Source organism: Myotis lucifugus, unplaced genomic scaffold (assembly GCF_000147115.1).
Source record: "Myotis lucifugus unplaced genomic scaffold, Myoluc2.0 scaffold_187, whole genome shotgun sequence".
Taxonomy (NCBI): domain Eukaryota; kingdom Metazoa; phylum Chordata; class Mammalia; order Chiroptera; family Vespertilionidae; genus Myotis; species Myotis lucifugus.
Genome location: NW_005871235.1, coordinates 620,732 through 642,974, shown reverse-complemented (window position 1 = coordinate 642,974; position 22,243 = coordinate 620,732). Strand labels below are relative to the sequence as shown.

Below are 22,243 nucleotides of genomic sequence, written 5' to 3'. Positions count from 1 at the left end.
AGAGAGAGTGGAAAGAAGAGAGAGAGGGGAGAGAAAGAGAGAAACATCAATGTGATAGAGACACATTAATTGGTTGCCTCCCACACGCACCCCGACAGGTCTGGGGATGAACTGCAACCCAGGTATGTGCCTTTGGCCAGGAATTGAACCCACGACACTTTGGTGCACGGGCGGGTGCTCTAACCAGTGAGCAAACCGGCCAGAGCTAGGCATTACTCTTTATTTTAGTTGTTATTCTTGTTTAGTAGCATCAATCTCTGATCTGCATACTGGATGTTACTATTAAAATTACCATTCCAGCCCTAACCGGTTTGGCTCAGTGGATAGAGCATCGGCCTGCGGACTAAAGGGTCACAGGTTCGATTCCGGCCAAGGGCATGTACCTTGGTTGCAGGCACATCCCCAGTGTGCAAGAGGCAGCTGATTGATGTTTCTCTCTCATCGATGTTTCTAACTCTCTATCCCCTCTCCCTTCCTCTCTGTAAAAAATCAATAAAATATATTTTTTAAAAAAAATAAAATAAAATTACCATTCCATATGCTGCCTTTATCTTCCTTAGGTTAAAAGATGCACAAAGCCACAGAGTTTCTATAATAACTTGAAATGTAAGCCAACCTCTAATTCTGACATGTCTACATAAGAAAGCAAGGGACCTTCATACCCCAGCACTGATTATACTCTTCCCTGAGTCTCCCTAAGCTGCTCACCAATTTTTCTAGACTTTATTCTCATTGAACTCTCTGGACAAATTACCCTTTCAAACAATTCAGCTTGAAAATGTCTCTTGACTTGTGATTGTAACCTAACCTAATCCTCTTCCTGTGCTCCTGCAGTCATATTTGGTATTTCCTTCATTATCTCTTCTTACTCTCCTACCCCCACACCCTTATATTGTATGTCCTGTGGTTTATTCTTCTAGAAATCACCTGCATGTCCAGCAGTTCACAGATGAATACGTACATGGGTGTCCTCTCCTGTGTCCCTCCTTTGGGACTGGCGTAAAGGTTCTGCTCCAGCCAGAAACCCAGGAGGCACCTGGATATCCATCTCCCTTTCACTCACTTGACAACTACTTCCTGGGAACCTAGATGAGACATTCTTCAAGGTGGTGGAGAGACAGTTATGACCAAGATAGGCAAGGTCCTTGTCTCTCTCCAGGTTACCCCCCATGTTCTACCAAATGCCATTGCCCGTCCATTTTACCTCCCCATGACTTGTTTTTTATCTTCTCTTCCTATCGTCTTTCTTCTCATTGCCCCCAGCTTCTCTGCAATAGCCTCCGTTCCAATCCCTCTGCCCAGTCATGTCCCTCTTCCCCTCTACTGTCCATTTTGCTCCAGGGGACCTAACATATAAGTGCAAACATTTCTTGCCCAATCAACATGCTTGATCATAACCTACACCCAAGATCTTCTGCATAATTACACAGAGGTTCACCCATCCCATTAGTACAACCTGTGTTTCCTTCGATCCGCTCTCCACTCAGCAGGACTCATGCACATGTGTGTTCTGGGTCGTGTGGCTATGTCCTTGCTTCTGTGCTTTTGCACAGGCTGTTCCATCCTCCTGAGCGAGGCACCCTTCACTTTGTGCCTCCAAAACACGTCTGTCCCATAAGCCTCAGCTGAAAAGATCATTCTTTGAAGTCTTTAACACTTCCGAGAACATTTAAGACTTAATCTCACTGCAGTTGGCTGGTAACAATTATAATGTTTTACTATAACTGTTGGGACCTCTTTGAGAATTGTACCATGGCTTTTCTTTCTTATATCAATAGTGGCTGCCACATATAGGCAACTCATTACAGTTTTTGAAAGGTGTAATGCCAAAATAAAGCCTATGGTCCCCATCAGACTAAAACTTACAATCAATTTAGGAAGGCACAACCCATCTGTTTAAAATTTTCTTAATTAACAATCCTCACCCAGAGGTCAGAGACCATGTCTGGTACTCACAGCCCCTATCATAGTGTCTAATACATGAACAGCCCCTATCATAGTGTCTAATACATGAACAGAGGCATCATTGAAAAAGAAGTGCATAAGTGATAGAAAAGATGACATTCAGAAAGTAGAAACCCCATCCAGCTCGAACAGTCAGGAACTTTGTTCCCTTTTGTGTGTTTCTCGTCCTTTCCTTCTATTGCAACCAGTCCTCTACGGTTAGTGCCACCGCAGCCTGGTTGCATTCCCAGTGCCATTCTCCCCCAGCCTGGGCCCAGCAAATCCCCAGCCAGCAGCTTTACACTGAGTGGCCAGATTACTATGACCACCCCATCAGTACTTCATTGACACTTCCAAAAATACTGAATATTGAAAACTTCCTAAGCAAATACTCTCAAGGTTTTATTATTATTATTATTATTTGCATAACTAATTCACTTCATTGTACTGATGGGGTGGTCATAATAATCTGGCCACTCAGTCTATAACAGCCGGTTTATTCCACCCAAGATCCGTCACTCCCATTCGCTCCACCTGCCTGGAAGGCTGTTCCAGTTTGTCACCTCTTCCAAACTACCCATCATGCAACATTTCCTAATGAATTTGTGTCTCCTTATAGCTTATCTACACAAAGCCTGATGTTTCTATATCTCTCTCCCTCTCCCTTCCTCTCTGAAATAAATAACAATATTTTTTTAATAGTAAAACCTTTAGGTTTAAAAACGAACCACAAGCAAACAATCCAGTAGTAAATACATCTGAGTAATTTAGGGAACAAAATGCCATGAACTTAACAATGATCACCTGCTTGTAATGCAAGCATTTCATTTTATTTTTTTCTCCAAAGGTTTTATGTATTTAGGACCTATTACCATCACCACCAACCACTCCTACTGCATCAAACAATCCTAAGAACCATCTGAAACAGCCTGGAGTGGCCCCGAGACTCTCAGTCTAAGCCTTTTTCATCTTTCCCTCTAGTTTATGGGTAAACTTGAGTTTCCATAAGATGGAACCATATGTGCCTCCTGGAAGTGCAGAAAAAAATAGTGCAAATGTGGGCTGTCGTTTACTGATTTGTACTTGGCCCTCGTCTTTTTCTTGTCCTCTGGATGTTCCTCTATGACACCCAGGTTACCCCATTGAACTATGCTTAAATGAACATTCACCCTTCATGCAAATTTTAAAAGGGGTGGTGGTGGAAGGGGATGTGTGAGGATCTACATATTTTTGTCATTTTTAACCCTGTTTGAGCACTGGTCAAATATGATAATCTTATACATTTCTTAGTCAGTAAAGTGAATTAGTTTACTAAAGCCAAAGATACTTAATTTCACGAAAACTAAGATTGGGTAGTTTGAGGTTGTCAGGAAGAAATTTTCACGATTTCCAGTCCACTCTCATGTGATTACAGAAGAAGATAATGAGCACTTTTCTGTTGCAAAAAAAAATTGAATATGAACATCTACTGTCAGCTATGTTTATAAAATGCCTCGGCCTCTGGAATTGGGAGAGGTGTTATATTAAGGAATTGGCTGCAGCCTGCTCTCTCATTCATCAGGGATCTTCCTCCTGCCTGATTTACACCACAGGCTATAAAAAAACAGGCCGAGCTGATTGGATTTTGTGACACTCCTCTCTTCATTTTTCTTTTTCTGTTCTGTGGATGACATTCATTTCATTTATTCCCACAGAAAAACATCAAGCTATATTTATGCAGTCGTATTTGTAGTACAGTGAATAACTAAGGGCTCGAAGTAAACAAGAAATTAGTTGGCATGAAATATGAGGCGATCTTTCCTAATTACCGCCGCACAGAAGACCTACATGCTGGTGACTGACAGGAAGCGACACGCATAAAGGGCTTAGGCACGTAGATCGTGAAGTTACAGATGGTTTTTTCTGAAATATTCCTTTGTGACATTATACCTTTTTAATACAGGCTAATGCCAGATTTCTTGTTTTGTTAAGCCTCACCTGAGGATATTTTTTCCATTAATTTTTAGAGAAAATGGAAGCGGAGGAGGAAGGGAGGGAGGGAGGGAGGGAGGGAGAGAGAGAGAGAAACATCAATGTGTGAGAGACACACATTGATTGGTTGCCTCCTGAAAGCACCCTGACTGGGGCTAGAGTTTGAATCTGCAATTCAGGTACGTGCCCTTGACCAGGAATCAAACCCGCCATCCTCTGGTGCACAGGCCAATGCTCTAACCACTGAGTGACGCTGGCCAGGGCTAATGTTCAGATTGTAACTTACATTTCAATGGCTACACCCTTCACCTTGCTTATCATCCCTGTTTCTTATCATCGTTACTATCACTACCATCCCTCTCTTCGCCTAGACTACGTTCTTGTTTCATTGCTAAGCACTGTCCTCCATTTGTTATCAGACCAGATGCTATTCTGACCACTGCATCTCATCTCCCACCAGACGATTTCCTCTAACCAACATTATGGGTTGTTAAAAGGCTAAGCAGGGACCCAGTTGGGTTGGCTCAGTAGATAGAGCGTCAGCCTGCGGACTGAAAGGCCCGGGTTAGATTCCTGTCAAGGGCACATGTCCAGGGCACATGTCCAGGTTGCGCGCTCCACCCCCAGTGCGGCGGGCGCAGGATGCTCCCAATCAATGATTGCCACGCATGATTCATGTGTCTATCTCTCACGATCCTACGCGCACCACCCCTTACCGGGGTGAAGCTTTGTTAGTTTCCAGAATAAATAAAAGGCTAAGCATGGTTCGCCACAACACACCACTTCAGAGCTCTCTGCCTAGCAGGAACTGTAGAATTCAGTTATGACTTGTCTTTCTAGCCAAAGGGAGACCAAATTTGTTTGTTTGTTTGTTTGTTTGTTTGTTTGTTTTTCTATACATTCTGAAAGAATTTTTATTCACTTGCTAGATCTCATTGCTCTTTTTAAAAATATATATTTTATTGATTTTTTACAGAGAGGAAGGGAGAGAGATAGAGAGTTTGAAACATCGATGAGAGAGAAACATCAATCAGCTGCCTCCTGCACACCTCTCACTGGGGATGTGCCCGCAACCAAGGTACATGCCCTTGACCGAAATCGAACCCGGGACCCCTCAGTCTGCAGGCCGACGCTCTATCCACTGAGCCAAACCGGTCAGGGCTCTCATTACTTTTAACTATTATTCATCTAAAGTCCTTTCTTATTGTTTCCTTCCTCCCTTTTATCGCTTGTACAACATAATCTCTCTAAACCCTTCCTTCTTAGCATCAGCGGATAATATCCAACAACTATCCTTTGCTTTGTCAAAAAATATTCTTCCTAAACCTGGTTTCATTAAGAGTCCTTGTGGGTTTGTGCTCTGTGTGCCAAATGACTTAGTTCCAATTCTTTTCATTTAAAAAAGAGAGAAAAAAAAGCAAACACCTCATTGTATCATATATTTCTCAAAGTTACTCAAAGAATAATGTTCTAGCAAAACACTGAATTTGAGAATAAAAGTAGTCGATAGCATTGGTGGCTGTTTGAAGTATGGCATTGCTTATATTATTATGTGTTAAGCCAAGAAATTCCCATTACAATAAATTACAGGATAGTAGCATGAGATGTATAAATGGATGGTAACAAACTATCACTTCAAGTCACTTTACTTGATCTTCATGGTTGACTCTCCAAAAATTTTTGTTGGGTCAGAGAAATGCACTGAAGCAAGGAAGACCGCTATAGCTTTAAGGAAGGCGGGGGGGCGGGGGGAGGAAAAGAACAATTCTACTCCAAAAGTTAACTGGGAGCAGATGTGTGCTCCTGCACGGGGACCAGCTTTTTTTATGAAGCAGGGGGAGAAAGTGGAGTTCACAAAGCTACGGGCAGGCCACAGCGGAAAGGAAAGGAATAAAACATGCATTTATTGAGGACCTAATATGTGCTAGGTCAGCACCTGCTGGTGCTTAACATTCAATATCATGGGATCCTTAGGAAATTGTTAGGAGATATGATTGTCCCCCTTCTTCCTCAGAGGGAGCACTCGGGAGGTGACACAGCTGCAGTCAGACACTTGCTTCCCTTTCTCTGCTGCATGGACGTGGGTTCTGCAGTCACGCTGTCTATCTCAGGTGCAGGCCCAGCCACCCAGCAGCTGTGTGGCCTTTCGAGGTCCCTGTGCATCAGCATCACCCCACAAACCTTGTAGGCTTCCTGCCCCCACGAGTCTGTGTCTCATCTACTTACACAGGCTCCCAGCAACCCCAGATGCACAGGCCAATCTAGTTTCATTTTGCTCTTCTTTCCTGGTTTGCTTTATAAGGGCAACAAAGGTCCCCCTCACAGACGACTACAGACTCTGTGGGGCCGATTGCAAAATGAACATGCAGGGCTCCTTGTTCAGGAAGCAGAGACACAAGGCCATTAAAGGTACTAAAAGCATTTTGCTTTTCTTCGGGGGTCTCTCAACTTCTTACGGTGCCTTTTATTTATTATTTATGTGAGTCCACACTAAGAAGAATTAAAATGTTAAATTGTGAGCGTGAACTTTACCATTCATTTCGATATTGTGCAATGCTGGTTTGAAATGCAAATGTAAGAGCTTCTCACTCCTATGCAGGATCATGGAAGCTGCACAGCTGGTAGTGCACAGCTTGTGCAGGCATCTGGGCTTCTTTCTTGTCAGAACAGCAGGGGCGCTGCACGGAATTGTCAGCTGTGTCTATTTCACCCCTTGATCCATGCACATCTGTCCACATGACCTTCGGCCTGCTATTGGCTAAGGAAGGATGGAAAGGAAAAACACTAGGGACTTCCTTCTCTTTCCTTTCCCTCTCTGCCATCATTTTTGGTGTAAATAATTAGCTGATACTGGGAAACAGTGGGAGAAAGAAAGGAATGAGAAGGTCCTGGTTATTCATGTTTCTTAGACCACCATTGCCTTTCTGTGCTTGAAGTAAATCCTGGTTCAACTGGAAAGCATGGCCTCTGAGAATCGTCAGCACCTCTACCTCTTCAGCTGTTAGATGAACATGCTTGTCTTGCACTTGGTGGAGTCTCAGTGAATTCCTGGGGTTGTGGGCATTCTGTTCTCATGGGATATCACAGACACTACATGTGAATAGGGTGGCAAGAAACAGCCAACGTTGTATCTCTGAGCCACTGTCCCATGGACTTCGCTTTCCAAATACAGTTCAAAGAATTTCAAGAAGTGACAGCAGAGCATTGAACCATGTCTGTGGTTCCCTTCTGAGCACAGAGCCCTGTGTGACAACATAGGCCACGTGCCCTGGCCCTGCTAGGGTTATTAACATCAGTCGAGCTTTGTGTAAAACCAGATGGGGAGCCTGCTAATAAAGTATTTCCAGGACCTAACTTCAAGGATTCTCATGTAAATTCTAGAATCTGTATTTTTTTTATAAGACCTCTGTGTGATTGTGATGGGCGTCCAGGTTTGCAAAACCACCCCGTAGAGAAATTCCAAGCCCTTGAAATATGTCCACCTGCCCTAGCTGGTTTTGCTCAGTGGCTAGAGCATCAGCCTGCAGACTAAATAGTCCCAGGTTTGATTCCGGTCAAGAGCACATGCCTGTGGTTGCGGGCTTAATCCCCAGTAGGGGGTGTACAGGAGGCAGCTGATTGATATTTCTCTCATCGATGTTTCTAACTCTCTATCCCTCTCCCTTCCTCTCTGAAATCACCTGGAAGGCACAAGTCCAGAGTGGAAGGAGTGACAAAGGGAAACAACCCTGACAGACCCATGGGTTGTAAATAAGATGCTAGCACCATGCTACAAAGGCATGTCTGTGGTTCCCTGCCTTTGGACATAAAAGAATTGGAGGCAAAGAAATATGGATGTGGAGAAATCTGGAGCCAGCTTGCTCCCTGCAGGCTCAAGACCAACCATCCCACATTGGCGGGGGGGCGGGGGGGAGATTCTGTCATCTGCTTGACAGTCTGATTGGCTCCCTGGCTCTCTGATGCCCACCCCTTGGAGCATCTACGTCTGTGCCCTGTAAGCAGGGGTATCTGTACACTGACGTCGGCCTCTTTCCCCAGGCTGCTCCTTTCTGAGGCCCCCAGCCCTGGGACTGACCCTGCCTTTCCACCTGGCTCTCTAACCAGCTTCTTCAGAACCACCTTCAACTGCTCCCTCTTCCTCAACTCTTCACTCCAAATGGATCTGTTCTTTCAAATTTTCCTTCCAGATCACACACTGATGCCTTGTGTACACCCTTAGCCTCTGCTATTGCACTGAACAAGGTCAAGGAGAGAAAGACCTGCATGGGGTGTAGGGAGGTGGGCTCCCGAAGGCACTGGAAAGCAGAAGACGGAAACAACATTTAGACATGTTTGAACTCGGCCTCTGTTTTGCTGATGGCTCTGCCCCAGACCCTGCCTTGACATTCTTTCCTCTGGAGTCTCTTGAATGACCTTCCAATGAGACTCCTTATCTGCCTCCATGTCTGCCCTCAACACGGCTTTGAGATTCCTCTAAAATCCAGCTCTAATATAATTCTCTTATTCGAAATCCTTTCATGGCTCCTGAAACTCTCGAGAAAAATATTTAAATCCTTTATTGTCCGATATCAGGCCCTTAAAGAGATGGCTGCTTCTGCCACAGACACGAAACACCAACCAGGCCCAGCGCTCAGCAGGTCCGTAAGCACCTGTTCTCTGCTCCTCCGGGGCTTTGGCAATGCGCTTCCCTCTGCTCTGAACAGCCCACTTCAGCCCTTCCCCTTTCCTCATCCGCCAGCCAATTCTTGTTTGTCGTTTTATGAGTTGGCTAGAAACCAACTTAAAAATCACCTCCTTTTCAATTTCCTAACCCTCCTCTCCACCCCATCGTAATAACCATCCCCCATTGCTGCTTCTCCTCTGTTCCCCATGACACTTGAGACCAATCTCCTGTGTCCTCCCAATCAGGCTGTGAGGACCTGGAGGAGAACGCGGTTCCTACAGGAGAGAGGCTGGCAGCAACTGGAGGCAGGAGGAGTGGCAACAAGACCCGAAAGAAGGCTGGCGCAAATAAATCTGCTCTCCCACCACCTCCCAGCTCAGTGGGCAGGATGCCGTTCCCATACCTACCCCCTAGACCCGTGGTCGGCAAACCGCAGCTCGCGAGCCACATGTGGCTCTTTGGCCCCTTGAGTGTGGCTCTTCCACAAAATATCACGTGGGGGCGCGCACGTACAGTGAGATTGAAACTTCGTGGCCCATGCGCAGAAGTCAGTATTTTGTGGAAGAGCCACACTCAAGGGGCCAAAGAGCTGCATGTGGCTCGCGAGCCGCAGTTTGCTGAGCCACAGTTTGCTGATCACTGCCCTAGACCACTGGGAAGATGACTCAGATGCCCACCAGAATTTCTCAAAAAGACCACCATTCACAACCCACAGATAACTCGCTGATCATTCTCCTCTCCAGCCCTCTCGCCCTAGGACTTTATCTCAACTGCTGCCTGAGAGACTGTCTCCAATCTCTCACGGAGGTTTCTCTCCTTTGTGCCTAACTGCCTTCCTGAATCTATGTTTCCTCCTGGGAGCTCTTTACACTTTAAATATACAACCCAGCTAACCTGCTGCAGCACTGCAGGTGGAGAGAGAGAGAGAGAGAGAAAGAGAGAGAGAGAGAGAGAGAGAGAGGTGCTATTTGTTCCCAACGTGCTTAGTCATTGGTACGGCATTTAACACAGTGGCTCTCCACCTTGGCTGTAGATTAGATTCACCAAAGGAGCATCCAAAAATAACTCAGCTCGGGGCCCAGGGAAGACTTATTAGGGAAACAGAGGCAGAGTTCAAACATCTCTAAATGATATTTCTTTTCTTTTTTAATCCTCACCCAAGGAAATTTTCCCATTAATTTTTATAAAGGGTGGAAGGGAGGGGGAGAGACAGAGAGAGAGAAACATCAGTGTGAGAGAGGTTGCCGCCACATATGCCTCACCAGGGCTGGGGATCGAGCTTTCAACTGAGGTAGGTACCAGAATCGAACCTGGGACCCTTCAGTCCACGGGCCGATGGTCTATCCACTGAGCCCAGCCGGGTGGGACTAAATGACATTTCTGTCTTCTGTTTTCCAGCACCGTTGGGAGCCCACCTCCATTCCTGCTGGTCTTTCTATCCTTTACCTTGATCAGCCCAACTGCAGAGGCCAAGGGAGCAGACAAGTCCCCACGCTTAGCAGTACAGGAGGGGGAGGCTGTACATACGATAACAATTCCATCCATGTCCAAGAGCTCACTCCTGCTTTTTGCCCTGTGATTAAGCCTCTTCTTTCTATGGGGTCCTTACATTGCTCTTCCCAGCAGAAGTCCTTGCCTCAGTTCCCTACCTGCAAGCCTCAGTATAAAGGTCTACAAACACACCTTTTAGAAACTGGGGGATGTTTTTTGATCCCACTTCCCTGTCAATAGATCGTTTGCCTCCACCTTGTTCTAGAAGCTCAGTCTTTACCTAGGTGTGTTCTGCCACCTGCCAGTTCTTCACATCTGCCAGGTCTTATACCCTTAACCATCCCAGGCCTTCCTAATGCCACCACAACTACTGCCAGAACCTCTCCCTGGTGCCTGATGCTAAATCTCTCTTCCAACCATCTTCCCTTTTCACATGGGTCTCTCTTAGCGGTATCCTGAGTTCTCCGGGCCCTGGAATTCACTGTGCTGGAGGGTGGCCCTGCACTCACGGGGGAGAGAGAGAAGGAGGACACAGAAGCAACCCACCTTTCCCTAGTCGCGGTGGCATGGCCAAGAGCTTTTGCAATAGAACAAAGATAACATACCCTGAGCAGCCATAGAAATAGATCTTCTTTATACTCCCCTCACACCATGGAGAGAATTTCAAAGCTGATGCTAGGTTACCTCCATCGTTTGAATCTTGTTAACCACCAGAGCAGTTTTACTCCATTAGAAAGACCTACTTATTGTACAGTACACACGGAATTTCACCCAGACCCAAAAAAGGAGCTTTTAATTCCAACGTTTTAGGTATTAATTATATCCCTGGGCTGACGAGAATCCTCATGGCTTAAAAAGAAAAACACCGCTTAGTTCTCAGTGTCCGTGGGTGTGAATATAACTGTAGGCAGTCACACACACACACACCCGAGAGCTGATGAGAGGCTGGGCGTCTGTGATAACTCACTGCCCTGCTCTGTAACTCAGAAGCAGCCAGTGAAATGGAGCTGGCTGGACTCCCGACAGTCCTCCCGATGAGCATGCCCCCGGCATCTTCTCATTCCAGGGCCGAATGGCGATGACTTCCTGGCAGTGGGTTTGCACAACAGCCGCGTGGTGTACAGTTAGAACCTGGGGTCCGGCATCGCAAGGATCAGCAGCGATCCTCTGGATCTGAGCCTTGGGGTCCACACGGTCCATCTGGGGAGGTTCTTCTGAATGGGCTGGCTGAAGGTAAAGAGTCATCCCTTCGTCTGTCCCTCAGACTTCTCAGTGCTAGCACAGTGTTTGGCCGGGTCTGTGCAAAGGCCATAGGCTGTGCAAAGGTGATAGGCCGCGCCACGCGTCCCCACGAAGTTCACAAAACCAGTGTACAACATGGAGGACCAGAAGAATGATGTCAATTAAGTGACGCGGGAATAGGTAAGGGGGGGGGGGGGCTGATAGAAATAAGGAGAGAGAACGCATTCAGAAGATGCTTCCCCAAACAGGTGACGAGGGAGCCTACCTTGTAATAAATAGGAGTTTGGAAAAAGAGCAGTGGCCAGGGTGGACTCAAAGAATACAAGTATTTGGGTTTGGCTTTCAGGTGAGGGGAAGCAAGAGATGTGATTGGAGGTAGACAGGGTCTGTACCATCAAAGGACTTGGATGTCACACTAAGAAGTTTGATCTTTATCCAGGGAGCTATGGAGAAGGACTGTGAAATTTAAGAAGGGAGGGTGGGTACCACAGTTGGTTTCCACTTTTTGGTAATGACTCTGGTGGTTGTATTGAGAATGGGTGGGAGAGGGAGGCAAGGCTAGATGGAGGAGGACCAGCAGGATGCCGGCTCCTCAATCTTTGAAGAACTGTGATTTTGATTGAAATGCAAAACCACCACTGCTATATTAATATATCCATGGTAACAGACACCTGCAGAGAAGCAAGGAATTGAGTGGTGAATTGTTTATTTCTTCAAAATTCAGGTCTTTGTCATGCCAAATTAATGGGAAATAAAAAAGAGTATCTTAACAGTTCACCCTGGGGAATTAATTCCTTTTTTAATAGGTTTTGATTTTTTTTTCCTTTTGAAGGTAGATGATCATCAAAATAAATCCATCATCTCCCCAGGAAGACTGGTTGGTCTCAATGTCTTCAGTCCGTTTTATGTAGGTGGCTACAGTGAATACACTCCAGATCTCTTGCCAAATGGAGCCGATTTTAAAAATGGCTTTCAAGGTAAGGCATGGATGATATTTATACTATACCCACTTGTTTCAAAATTTTGGAAAAGAAAAAAACATTTAAAGAGTATACTTCTAGTTCCCAAACCAGCAATTTGGATTGCTTTCTGATTGGACTTGATCAAAGTTTGATTTTAAAGGAAAGCATTTATTCTTATTAATCACTTACTACCTATGTGCTAGGTATTTGGGATGTTTCAGTGGGAAAAAAACACAAAGATTTTTATACTTGTGAGTTTACATTCTAGTTAGTCAAAAGAGGGAAGAGATAATAAACACTACATATAATAAATAAGGAAATTATATAGTGGTATAAGGTGATAAGTTCTGTGGAGCAAAAGAAAGGAAAAGTCGAATGTGAGTGATTTTTTATATAGGGTGCTTTTTAATATAGGATAAGTAGTGTAGACCTCATGGAGTCACAGTGAACATTGAAATTCCAGCCAACTTTGGGATGTAGTTGATATAAAAGATGAGTGACAGACTGCAGCCAACTAATCCATACCACCAAGGTGTGGTCCCACTGAGGCCACCAGAAACCAAGAGGATTAAGACCCAACACCAGCCCTGGCCAGTGTGGCTCAGTTGGTTGAGCGCTGACCCATGCACTGAGAGGTCATTGGTTCAATTCCCTGTCAGGGCACATGCCCTGGTTGCAGGCTCGCTCCCCAGTAGGAGACCTGCAGGAGGCAGCCAATCAATGATTTCCTCTGTTCAATGTTCCTCTCTCCCTCTCGCTTCCTCTCTCTCTTGCTCTAAAATCAATAAAAACATTTTTTTTTAAAGAAAAAAGACCCAACACCATGCTTGGGCAAATAATCAGATCACCATCATCTGTTTCCTGTGTTCAAAAGGGAACATACATGCAGATCTTTCCTATAAAAGTGATTCATAGCAGTTATAAAATAAACACATGCTTCGAATTGTTATAATAATGCATTTCGTAACAATAAGCTTCTTGGTGGATCCTTAGTCCCAGAATATTTGGTCAAGGGGCTGCTCGTTATAGTGTCCTGAGCCATTCTCCCACGACCAGCCTACTCTCTATCCGAAACCAAGGAGCAGGTACCAGGATGTGATGCAGGTCCCTGTGAGACATCCGAAGCCCTCTCAGGCACTTGAGCTCTCTGCCTGCCGGCACCATCCCTTTCCCCACCTTCACCGACTTCTGCCTAAACACTGACACAGGAGGCCACATACTAGAAACATATTGAAAGCAACACAGCTAATCCAACATAATACAAGGGCGGGTTTCAATACAAGTAGTTCATTGTGCCAGGGCTCTCAGAGAAACATTTTCTTTGACTATGTAATCAGTGCTGATTCTCACAAGGGTGTGTTAAAGAACAGTCTGAAGCAAGTTAAGGCGCTATGCTAAATATGATCGGGAGCTCAATAGTGCTTTCACAGCAGGAGACGGTCTGGAAAGGATTGTGAGGGCATAACAAATCAATGAGTTTTTAAAAACATTCAGTTGGAGGGAAAGGATGGGTAAACTTATGAATGTGTAAGAAGCACACATCTTCCACTCAATGAAACAGAGACCCCGTTGGAGAGTCATCAGAACTTGCTGTCATTTAATCACAGACACGATGCTGACATAAATACTCTGGATCCAGCATGAAGGATAAAAATGTGGGCTCGGAACCCATCTGCCTGGGTATGCACCTCAGCTCTGCCACCAACAAGCTTCGTGACCCTGGCTGGTAACCGAACGCCCCTGGGCCTCGCTGTGCCTCATCTGTAAAATGGGATACTAGCCGCACTTGTCTTGCTTGTAGTTCTGAGAGCGAGTTAATGGAAAGAGAACACAGATTACCTCCTGGCTGAGAGTGCTCCCTGTGCTAGTGATGATGGTGGTGCTGGTGGTGGAGGTGACAGAGCCGCGGTCACACACTGGCTTCTCTTTCTCTGCTGCCCAGACGGTGGGTAAGAGCACAGGCTCGCCGTCAGGCTGTCTTCAGATTCGGGCCCTGCCACCCAGCAGCTGTGTCCCTCTAAGCCTTTTACTTCAACTCCCCAAACCTCCACTTTTCCTCTGGAAGATAAAATACCTACCCCATAGGGTTCTCGTGAGTTGATCAATTAGCTAAAGTAATGTTAAGTGCTCAACCTAGAAAGCAGCACCTGATAAACACTCAATAAATGTTAACTAATAGCTGTACTCCATCCTTGTTGTCATTGGACTTGACGTTTTCAGATTTACTGGAGTCCAAAGCTTCCTGGTTTGCTTGTGTTATTTTCTTCCCTTTATTAGGAACTTTTCTTCACATCTTGATAATGAGAACAAAGAGAGGCTTTCTTCAAAACCTGTCATTTTCTCCTTAAGTGTGTTATGAACCCGAGTTCAGCACTCAAACAGCTGGCCCTCCTGTGAGAGAAACTCCGGACGGCCGGTCTGGAAGGCTGCCAGCGCCACGGTCCTCAGTTAGGATGGGAATTTGGGGAGGGTCCTCTTGGAACTTGACACTTAATCCACAATCTTACCGAAGCTCCAGGACCTAATTTTATCATTTGACTCTTGAATTCTCCCTTTCTGTCTGCCTCTTCTCCATTATAAACCAGCATTTACTATGAACTGTAGGTTGTGGACAATCATTACCAACCTACCATAGATACCAGATTGCAACTAAACCGTAAACCTATGCTTTCCCAAAACTGAACTCTACTGGTTCTAGAGAAGGATATAGGGTGACTTCTTTAAAATATGGACTTCTGAGCCCTACCCCAAAACTACTCAATCAAAATCTCCATAGTGGGATCTAAAAATTTGCATTTCAAGTAAGCCTTCCCAGATTTGGAAATCACTGCATTAATTAATCATAACAAAGCAAGTAGAGTTATGGAAGAATTTAGTAGTTAGTCTGGCCTTAGCCTAATTATTAAATTCTAACATCCCTAACACAAACAAATAAGGCCTGATTATTTTTCTTTAGAATGGGGATTAAATCACACAGAGTACAAGACTATCTGATTTAGGCTTTCCCCGTTTCTATAAACACTGCTGATAAACAACTCTAAGCCAGAAGTCCTCAGTCTAAAATACAAATCGTTACTGTTAATGTAGTCCATTTGTTTCTGTTCTGGAAATGGCTTATCATGAGTCATTATTTTCCCTATAACCTTTAACAATGATAAAGATATTGAGATTTTTTAACTCTTCTCCAGATTAAATCATCTACATATGCCAAGCAAAGAGGTCATTCCTGATTACCTGTCCTAGTAAAGGGAATTCTCCCCTGCTCTCCAAAGTAGCATCGATTACCAGCTGCAGGCTCTCAGGTTGAGGGTGAGGGATGGGCTCTAGTGGGTTCCTGAGTCTCCTAAAATCATGCATGCAATTGTGTGTGCATTTTTCTAGGAAAAGGCCTATAGCTTTCATCAATGTTCAAAGATCTGTTACTTTCACTGACTGACCTATTTAATCCTGACATAGAATTAAAAATTGCTTTTGACAAGTGTGAACATGGGGAAATCTATTATCCCATCCATCTGTTATTCTAGTGTTATAGTAGCTAGTGTTCTCTGATACAGGGATTATTAAATATTTATTACTCAACTGAACAGAGTGGACATAAAATAGATTCGAATTCATTAACAACACTGTAAGGATGTTATTCCAACCTGAAAGTGCCCTACACTGTCAGTACAGTTTCTTTAGTTCAACTTTTCTCCCTTTCTCTTTTTTAATTGCACGAGCTTTTTCAAACCAGAGTCCATAAGGGGGGAAAATGAGGTTACTGCAATAATTTAAATATCATTTTACTGTCCAAAAAAAAAAAAAGAAAGCCATCACTTATTTGAAACCTAGTATATTTGACTAGTATATTTGACACATGACTCATGGCTCCAAAAATCTTTATCGTAATTACTCTATCACCTGCAGGATAGATGTAGTGAATACCTGCTGCATGATACTGTACTAAGCAGATTATATTTCATCTTCAATATTAATAGAAGTGAAGTTTTACAATATGGCTTCTACAAATGGCTTCCACTATAATTGCCTTTAAGCTGATGATATGTTGACTGACAGGAAGTATCTCTCTAAAATAAACACATGTAACTACTTGTATGTGCTAAATGTTTCTCTACATATATCACTGCCAGGTTTTTAGTCAGAACATATTTGAGCAGTTCCTCATAACAAAATTATTTCCTATCCATATAAAAGGGGAGAGGCTTTACATGAACAGCTTCAGACATTAATATATATTATAATCATTAGCCAAGGTTTTTTTGTGCATGATTATAAAAACTACAAAAACCTAATACTAGTACCCTACAATTTTTTGTTAAAGAGAATTTTTTAATAAATTAAATAAAAAATTTCTGAGACAGTGAGGAAGGGAGTATGGGTGGGAGCTGAAATATAAGGCCTTAATTGCCAATCATGAAAGGGGCCAGTTTATGTATGTTACCTTATTCCTCTTAACCCATGGAGTACTTATTTTTGTCCCCATTTTAAAGGTAAAAAGATTGGCACTTAGTTAGGTTTGGGTCATCTAGTCATTTTGTGAGAGAGAATGTAATTGAACCCACCTGACTTTAATCCTCCTTCTGCTCTCTGCTGACTACAGTTCACTAGGCAGGGGCATGCAGATCCCTGCGGTGTTAGTTGAGCTACCTGGTTATTCCATATAAAGCAGTTGGCATTCATTCATTCACTTCTTCACCCAGTATACCATATTAGTGCTTTTTTGCGTAATAGCAGTAGTTGGGAGAACAAAGATTAAATCTAAGGAAGAAAATGACAGTTCTCTCACAATGAGAAAATATCGGTGCAGGCTGAGGATGGTGCTTGTCAGGGAGAACTAGGTTAAGTTAACAAGCAAATTCTTGACCTTTCAAAACTGAACCTATTTTTTTTTCACCATGAGGAATTATTTCAGACTTGCTTCAGAAAATATTTTAGAAATAAAATCTAATCTAGCCTATCTGTTATCATTTTCTAGACCCTATTTATGGTTGTTGTCAATATTGATTTATAGCACATTGTAAATAAACTCTAAGTCCTGAAGGAAATGAGGAAAATTACAATACAGTTCAGTATCCCAAACAATTCCATTAATTAGCTAATTGACTGCCCTTTTTGTTATGTTTATTTAATATTGGGGTGGAAAAGACCTTTCTTTTTTCCCAGCTTTCATGATGTGTAATTGACAAATAAGAGTTACGTATATTTAATGTGTATAATGTGATGGTTTGGTATACATATACATTGTGAAGAGTACCACTATCAAGTTAGTTAACACATCCATCATCCAATTAATAAAATTTAAAAAAGAATAATATGTTACCTTAAAAATGAGAAAATAACTGTCTTTCTGTTTTATCTATTTCTTCCATTTTTTATATGAAGTCTTTTCCTCTTCCTTCAAGGTTGTATTTTCACTATTCAAGTTCGCACCAGGAAGGACAGCCATTTCAGAAGGCTGGGAAATCCTGAGGGCCACCCAGATGCTGGGCGCAGCGTTGGCCAGTGTGACACTTCTTGTAGCTTAATGAACTGTGGCAACGGTGGGACCTGCATAGACAGTGGAGCTACTGTTTAGTATGACGTTAGGAAGGAAGGTAGTGGATTATTAGCACTCTAGCTGGTACTTCAGTCACACAAACTAGGCACACAAACTGACCCTCTTATCTTAAATGTTTTCAGGTAGACTTGCTAGATGACTAGGGGACAGCTAAAGGAAACTAGAGAGAAACCAACCCGGCATTTGCATCATCTTCTCAATTCTTTTAAATTTTTAAAAATATATTCTTATTGATTTCAGAGAGGGAGAGAGAGATAAAAACATCAATGATGAGCCCGGCTAGAGTGCCCCAGTGGTTGAGCATCGACCTATGAACCAGGAGACCATGGTTCAATTCCCAGTCAGGGCACATGCCAGACTATTAGGCTCAATCCCCACTAGGGGGCATGCAGGAGGCAACAATGGATGATTCTCTCTCATTATTGATGTTTCTATCTCTTTCCCTCTTCCTTCCTCTCTGAAATCAATACAAATATATTTTTTTAAAAAGAATGGGAAGTGTCAGTAAGAAAGTGAAGGTGAAGGTACAGGTAGAAAATTCATCCTAACTCCTTATTGTCCCATATGGAACAAAGGCCTAGCTAGCTGTTTCAACATACAGCTATTGCCGGCAAGACGATGAAACCTCGGTTCTTGTCTTCCTGAAGGAAAGATTTCAATCAAGAGACAAAGTTCAGCAAAGCAAGCAAGAATTTATTGTCCACAGCAAAAACACACTGAGGACAGTGAAACATGGAAGGGCATAGAAGAAGCAACAAGACAGCCTAGACTGGGCTGCTTTGGCTCACTGGGAAGTCAGAGAAAAGGGAGACAGGTTCAGGGGGTTTGCCAGGACAATATGCCACTGCCCACTGCTGCCTTGGTTGCAAGTCTTGTGGGGTCCCTTAGAGGTTAGGGGATACGTGCCTGTGGAGGAAGAAGAGGGGGAGGGGAACAGTTCAGGATGCTCCCTTAGGGGAGAGCACTCACTGGGTCTTTTGTGTTGAGGGTATTTCTTTCTCTCTCTCTCTCTCTCTCTCTCTCTCTCTCTCTCTCTCTCTTGCAGGTGGGAATCTTAGGGGAGGTCTTAGGGGAGGATCTCAATAGAATATTCATCAGCTTTCCAGGTGTGCTTTTTCAGGGTCTCCTTCTCCACTGATTGGTCTGCCCCAGGGCAGGGGGTCATCAGTCAATGCAGCTGGTCCTGAGGCAGCCACAGCATCACTTGTCTTTTCTGGGCCTAGAGCTGAGGCCTAGATGTTATCTTTAGGGAGGAAAAGGTCAGGGGGTCTACACCACATGCACAGCTATATGCTAGGGGAGGAAAGGTTACTCTGAGGGTGAGGTTCTTGTTTCCCAGTTTTGCCCCTTGCTAGACACCCAGGGCTTCAGCCCTGGTGACCTTCTGTACCCGACCCATCATCCTTGCTCTGCTCATGTCTGTCTGTCTAGCTCAGTGGTTCTCAACCTTGGCTGCACATTAGAATCACCTGGGAATCTTTTTAAAATCCTGATTTCTGGGCCTCATCCCTCGGGAAATTCTGTTTGAGTGTTATGAGGTGAGGCCACAACATTAATAACATAGAAACAGAATTTCCGGAGGATGAGGCCCAGAAATCAGGATTTTAACAAGATTCCCAGGTGATTCTAATGTGCAGCCAAGGTTGAGAACCACTGGTCTAGCTGCTTATAACAGAGCCACAGGTGTTGATCTTAGAATACATCAAGCCACATACAGAAAGACACAACTATTTGAAGATTATTTTGATTCACATAGGAAATTTTTTGACTTGTGATAATAAAAGTAATATCTTTCAATTGTACAGCACTTTGTGGACAGCAAAGCAAATTTCTGCATGCACTATTTCCATTGCCCCTAATTAAAACTTTCTAAATTAGTCAGGGACCATCCTGGCCCCAATTTAATCCATGGGAAACTAAGCCCAGCGATTATGAGTAAACAAGAGGTTGTACCAGCATCTTGTAAGTAGTGCGGCAGGAACCAAAACCAAATTTCCCAGTTCCTGGGTCAGGATTCTCTCAGGATCTAATTAGCAAGAAATTACTTTAAAAGCAGCTAGCAATTAACAGTAGCTCCTTATCAGCTGGATGTAATATATTCTTTTTTTAAAATATGTTTTTATTCATTTTTAGAGAGAGGTAGCAATAGAAACATCAATGAGGGAAATATCATAGATCAGCTGCCTCTTGCATACCCCCTGCTGGGGATTGAGCCCACAACCGGGGCATGTGCTCTGACCTGGAATAGAACCAGTGACCTCTTGGTTCCTGGGCCGATGCTCAACCACTGAGCGACACCGGCCAGGCTCATTTATTCTTAATTTTTTTAATGTTGACATTATCTTCAATTAGCATTTTCTATTTTCTCCAAATTGGACGTACCTTGCGTCATAAATCCCAGGGCGGGGGGGGGCGGGGGTGTCATAAATTCCTATTTGGGTGGAAAGCTGTATGTCACAGACTTGTATGAGAACCTCAGGTTTCAGTAATGGAACTAATACCTCTGACAAGATTTCTTACAGGATTCTACAATCTTTCTTATCAAATTATGACCACTGCCTGGGACTCCCTTGTTGACATAACAACAAAATATTTACTGTATCGATGACTCATGAAGCATTACCGCAGAATGAGAAGTAGCTCTTGTGATTATTATATAATGACATTAAAAGGATGGCTCCCTGACCTTAAAAGCAGTGGGTTTTATGGTATGTAAATTAGACCTCAATAAAGCTGTTTCAAAATAAGGTTCCCACTCATGGACATTCAACTTCAGTAGCAGCATAAGTTTAAGGAGAAGTATATTCATTTTGACAGTGTTTGGAATTCTGCTCTAATCTCAATAATAAGAATCCTGTTTTGTTTTTATTGAATTTATTCTTGTTTTTAAAGGAAAAAGATGTTCTTTGTAATATACTTTTTTACACAGTTTGTTTGGTTTTTTTAATCCGCACTCGAGTACATGTTTTCCATTGATTTTTAGAAAGAGTGGAAGGGAGAGGGAGAGACAGAGAAACATCGAAGTAAGAGATAAACATCAATTGGTTGCCTCCCCCATGGTCCCTGAAAACGAGGTACGTACATGCCCTTGACCAGAATCGAACCCAGGACCCTTCAGTCCGCAGGCTGATGCTCTATCCACTGAGCCAAACCGGCTAGGGCTGCAATATACTTTCTAATAGTGTTTCAGAAGTTTTCCTCTACCCTTGTCCTAGTCCCAGGCTCTCAACTGTGTATGGCTCTTCACCTTTATTTTGCGCCTGTGTGGGTCCCCTACTCAGAGTACCCCAGATGACCAAGGCCCATTTGCCATACACACGCGTGCAGGCGAGGGCACAGCAGTATTGTTAGGTGCAAGGCCCCTTTGCCTACGCAGGTGCGAGGGCAATGACCATGAGTAGCAGTATACACACTGCGCAAGCGCACCCTTATGTAACCTGTTGATGTTAATGTAGCACGAGCGTCTCTAATTGGCAGAGGCCGCTGCGTTTGAGCGCGGATATAAGTTGCCACTGAGCAGCCGGCACAGGGCGGCTTTTGGGGGGCTGCCGTGAAGGACTGCTCTGTCCGATGGCTCCTGCAGCAGCAATGCCACTTGGTCTGCAATGAAGTCTCTCCTCTATATGCCAACAACTCTCAGGTCTTCATCTAATACCCGGCGTCCGAGAAGCTGTGCTCCCACAACCAGAGAAGTACTGAATTGAATTTCCAGGTAACATTATTGACAGCCCAAAGCTAAAATTCAATCTTTTCTTGAAAAAAAAATAACACATGATAATTTTTTTTTTAATGCTCAAGAGGCAAGTCCCAACCCAGAAGCATAAATTTCAGAATCAATTTTAAAAACAAACTCTCAAAGCCACTCAAAGTGTTTTAACAGCTTAATGGTATAATTTTTTATTAAAAAATTAAAAAATGGCAAATGCTCGTTTTAGTTCACTTCTCACAGCAGGAGGGGGGTGGGGGGAGGCATTGTTCTGGTACCTAAGGGGAAATCTTGTGCCAAGTAAGGAGGGAGTGGGGCTTGATAAGGCTTGGATCCGGGGCTGGGCTCCGGGAAACTGCTAAAAGCCTTGCTTTCCTGCTCCAAGTGCGTCAGCAAACACAGATGCAGCTGCTCAAATGAGGGTGTAATAAGGCAGAGTTCATGTCAAGCCTTATGCTCCTGGGATGAGCTCTGATGCAACAGAGAAACAGTGAACTCTTTCTGTTGTTAGTAACCCAGGCTAAAGAAAGGGGGGAGGGCGTTTAGTTCTAACTCAGCTCTATATGCACATTTGTTTGGTACAAAGTGTTTTTAGGCAAATTTGACTTCATTGAAGTTGTACTTCGTTTCACCTTAAACTGATATCCTGGCTGTGATTGAGGGTAATAGGTGACGTGTTCCTTTAAAAAGTAAGCACAGTGTAGGAA

The 22,243-nt window shown here is 43.8% G+C and overlaps 1 protein-coding gene and 1 non-coding gene across 2 annotated transcripts in view; both read left to right on the top strand.

The window, feature by feature from the left end:
- Window positions 1-22,243, top strand: part of EYS (eyes shut homolog (Drosophila)) — a 1,189,235-nt gene that overhangs the window by 1,126,667 nt on the left and 40,325 nt on the right. The window contains 3 exon segments of the mRNA XM_006096829.1: window positions 11,136-11,302; window positions 12,144-12,288; window positions 17,676-17,847. Of these exon segments, the coding sequence (XP_006096891.1) occupies window positions 11,136-11,302; window positions 12,144-12,288; window positions 17,676-17,847 (484 nt within the window).
- Window positions 7,680-7,810, top strand: LOC111827578. Its single transcript, XR_002831202.1, has one exon. It is a non-coding gene; the product is annotated as a small nucleolar RNA SNORA38 (small nucleolar RNA).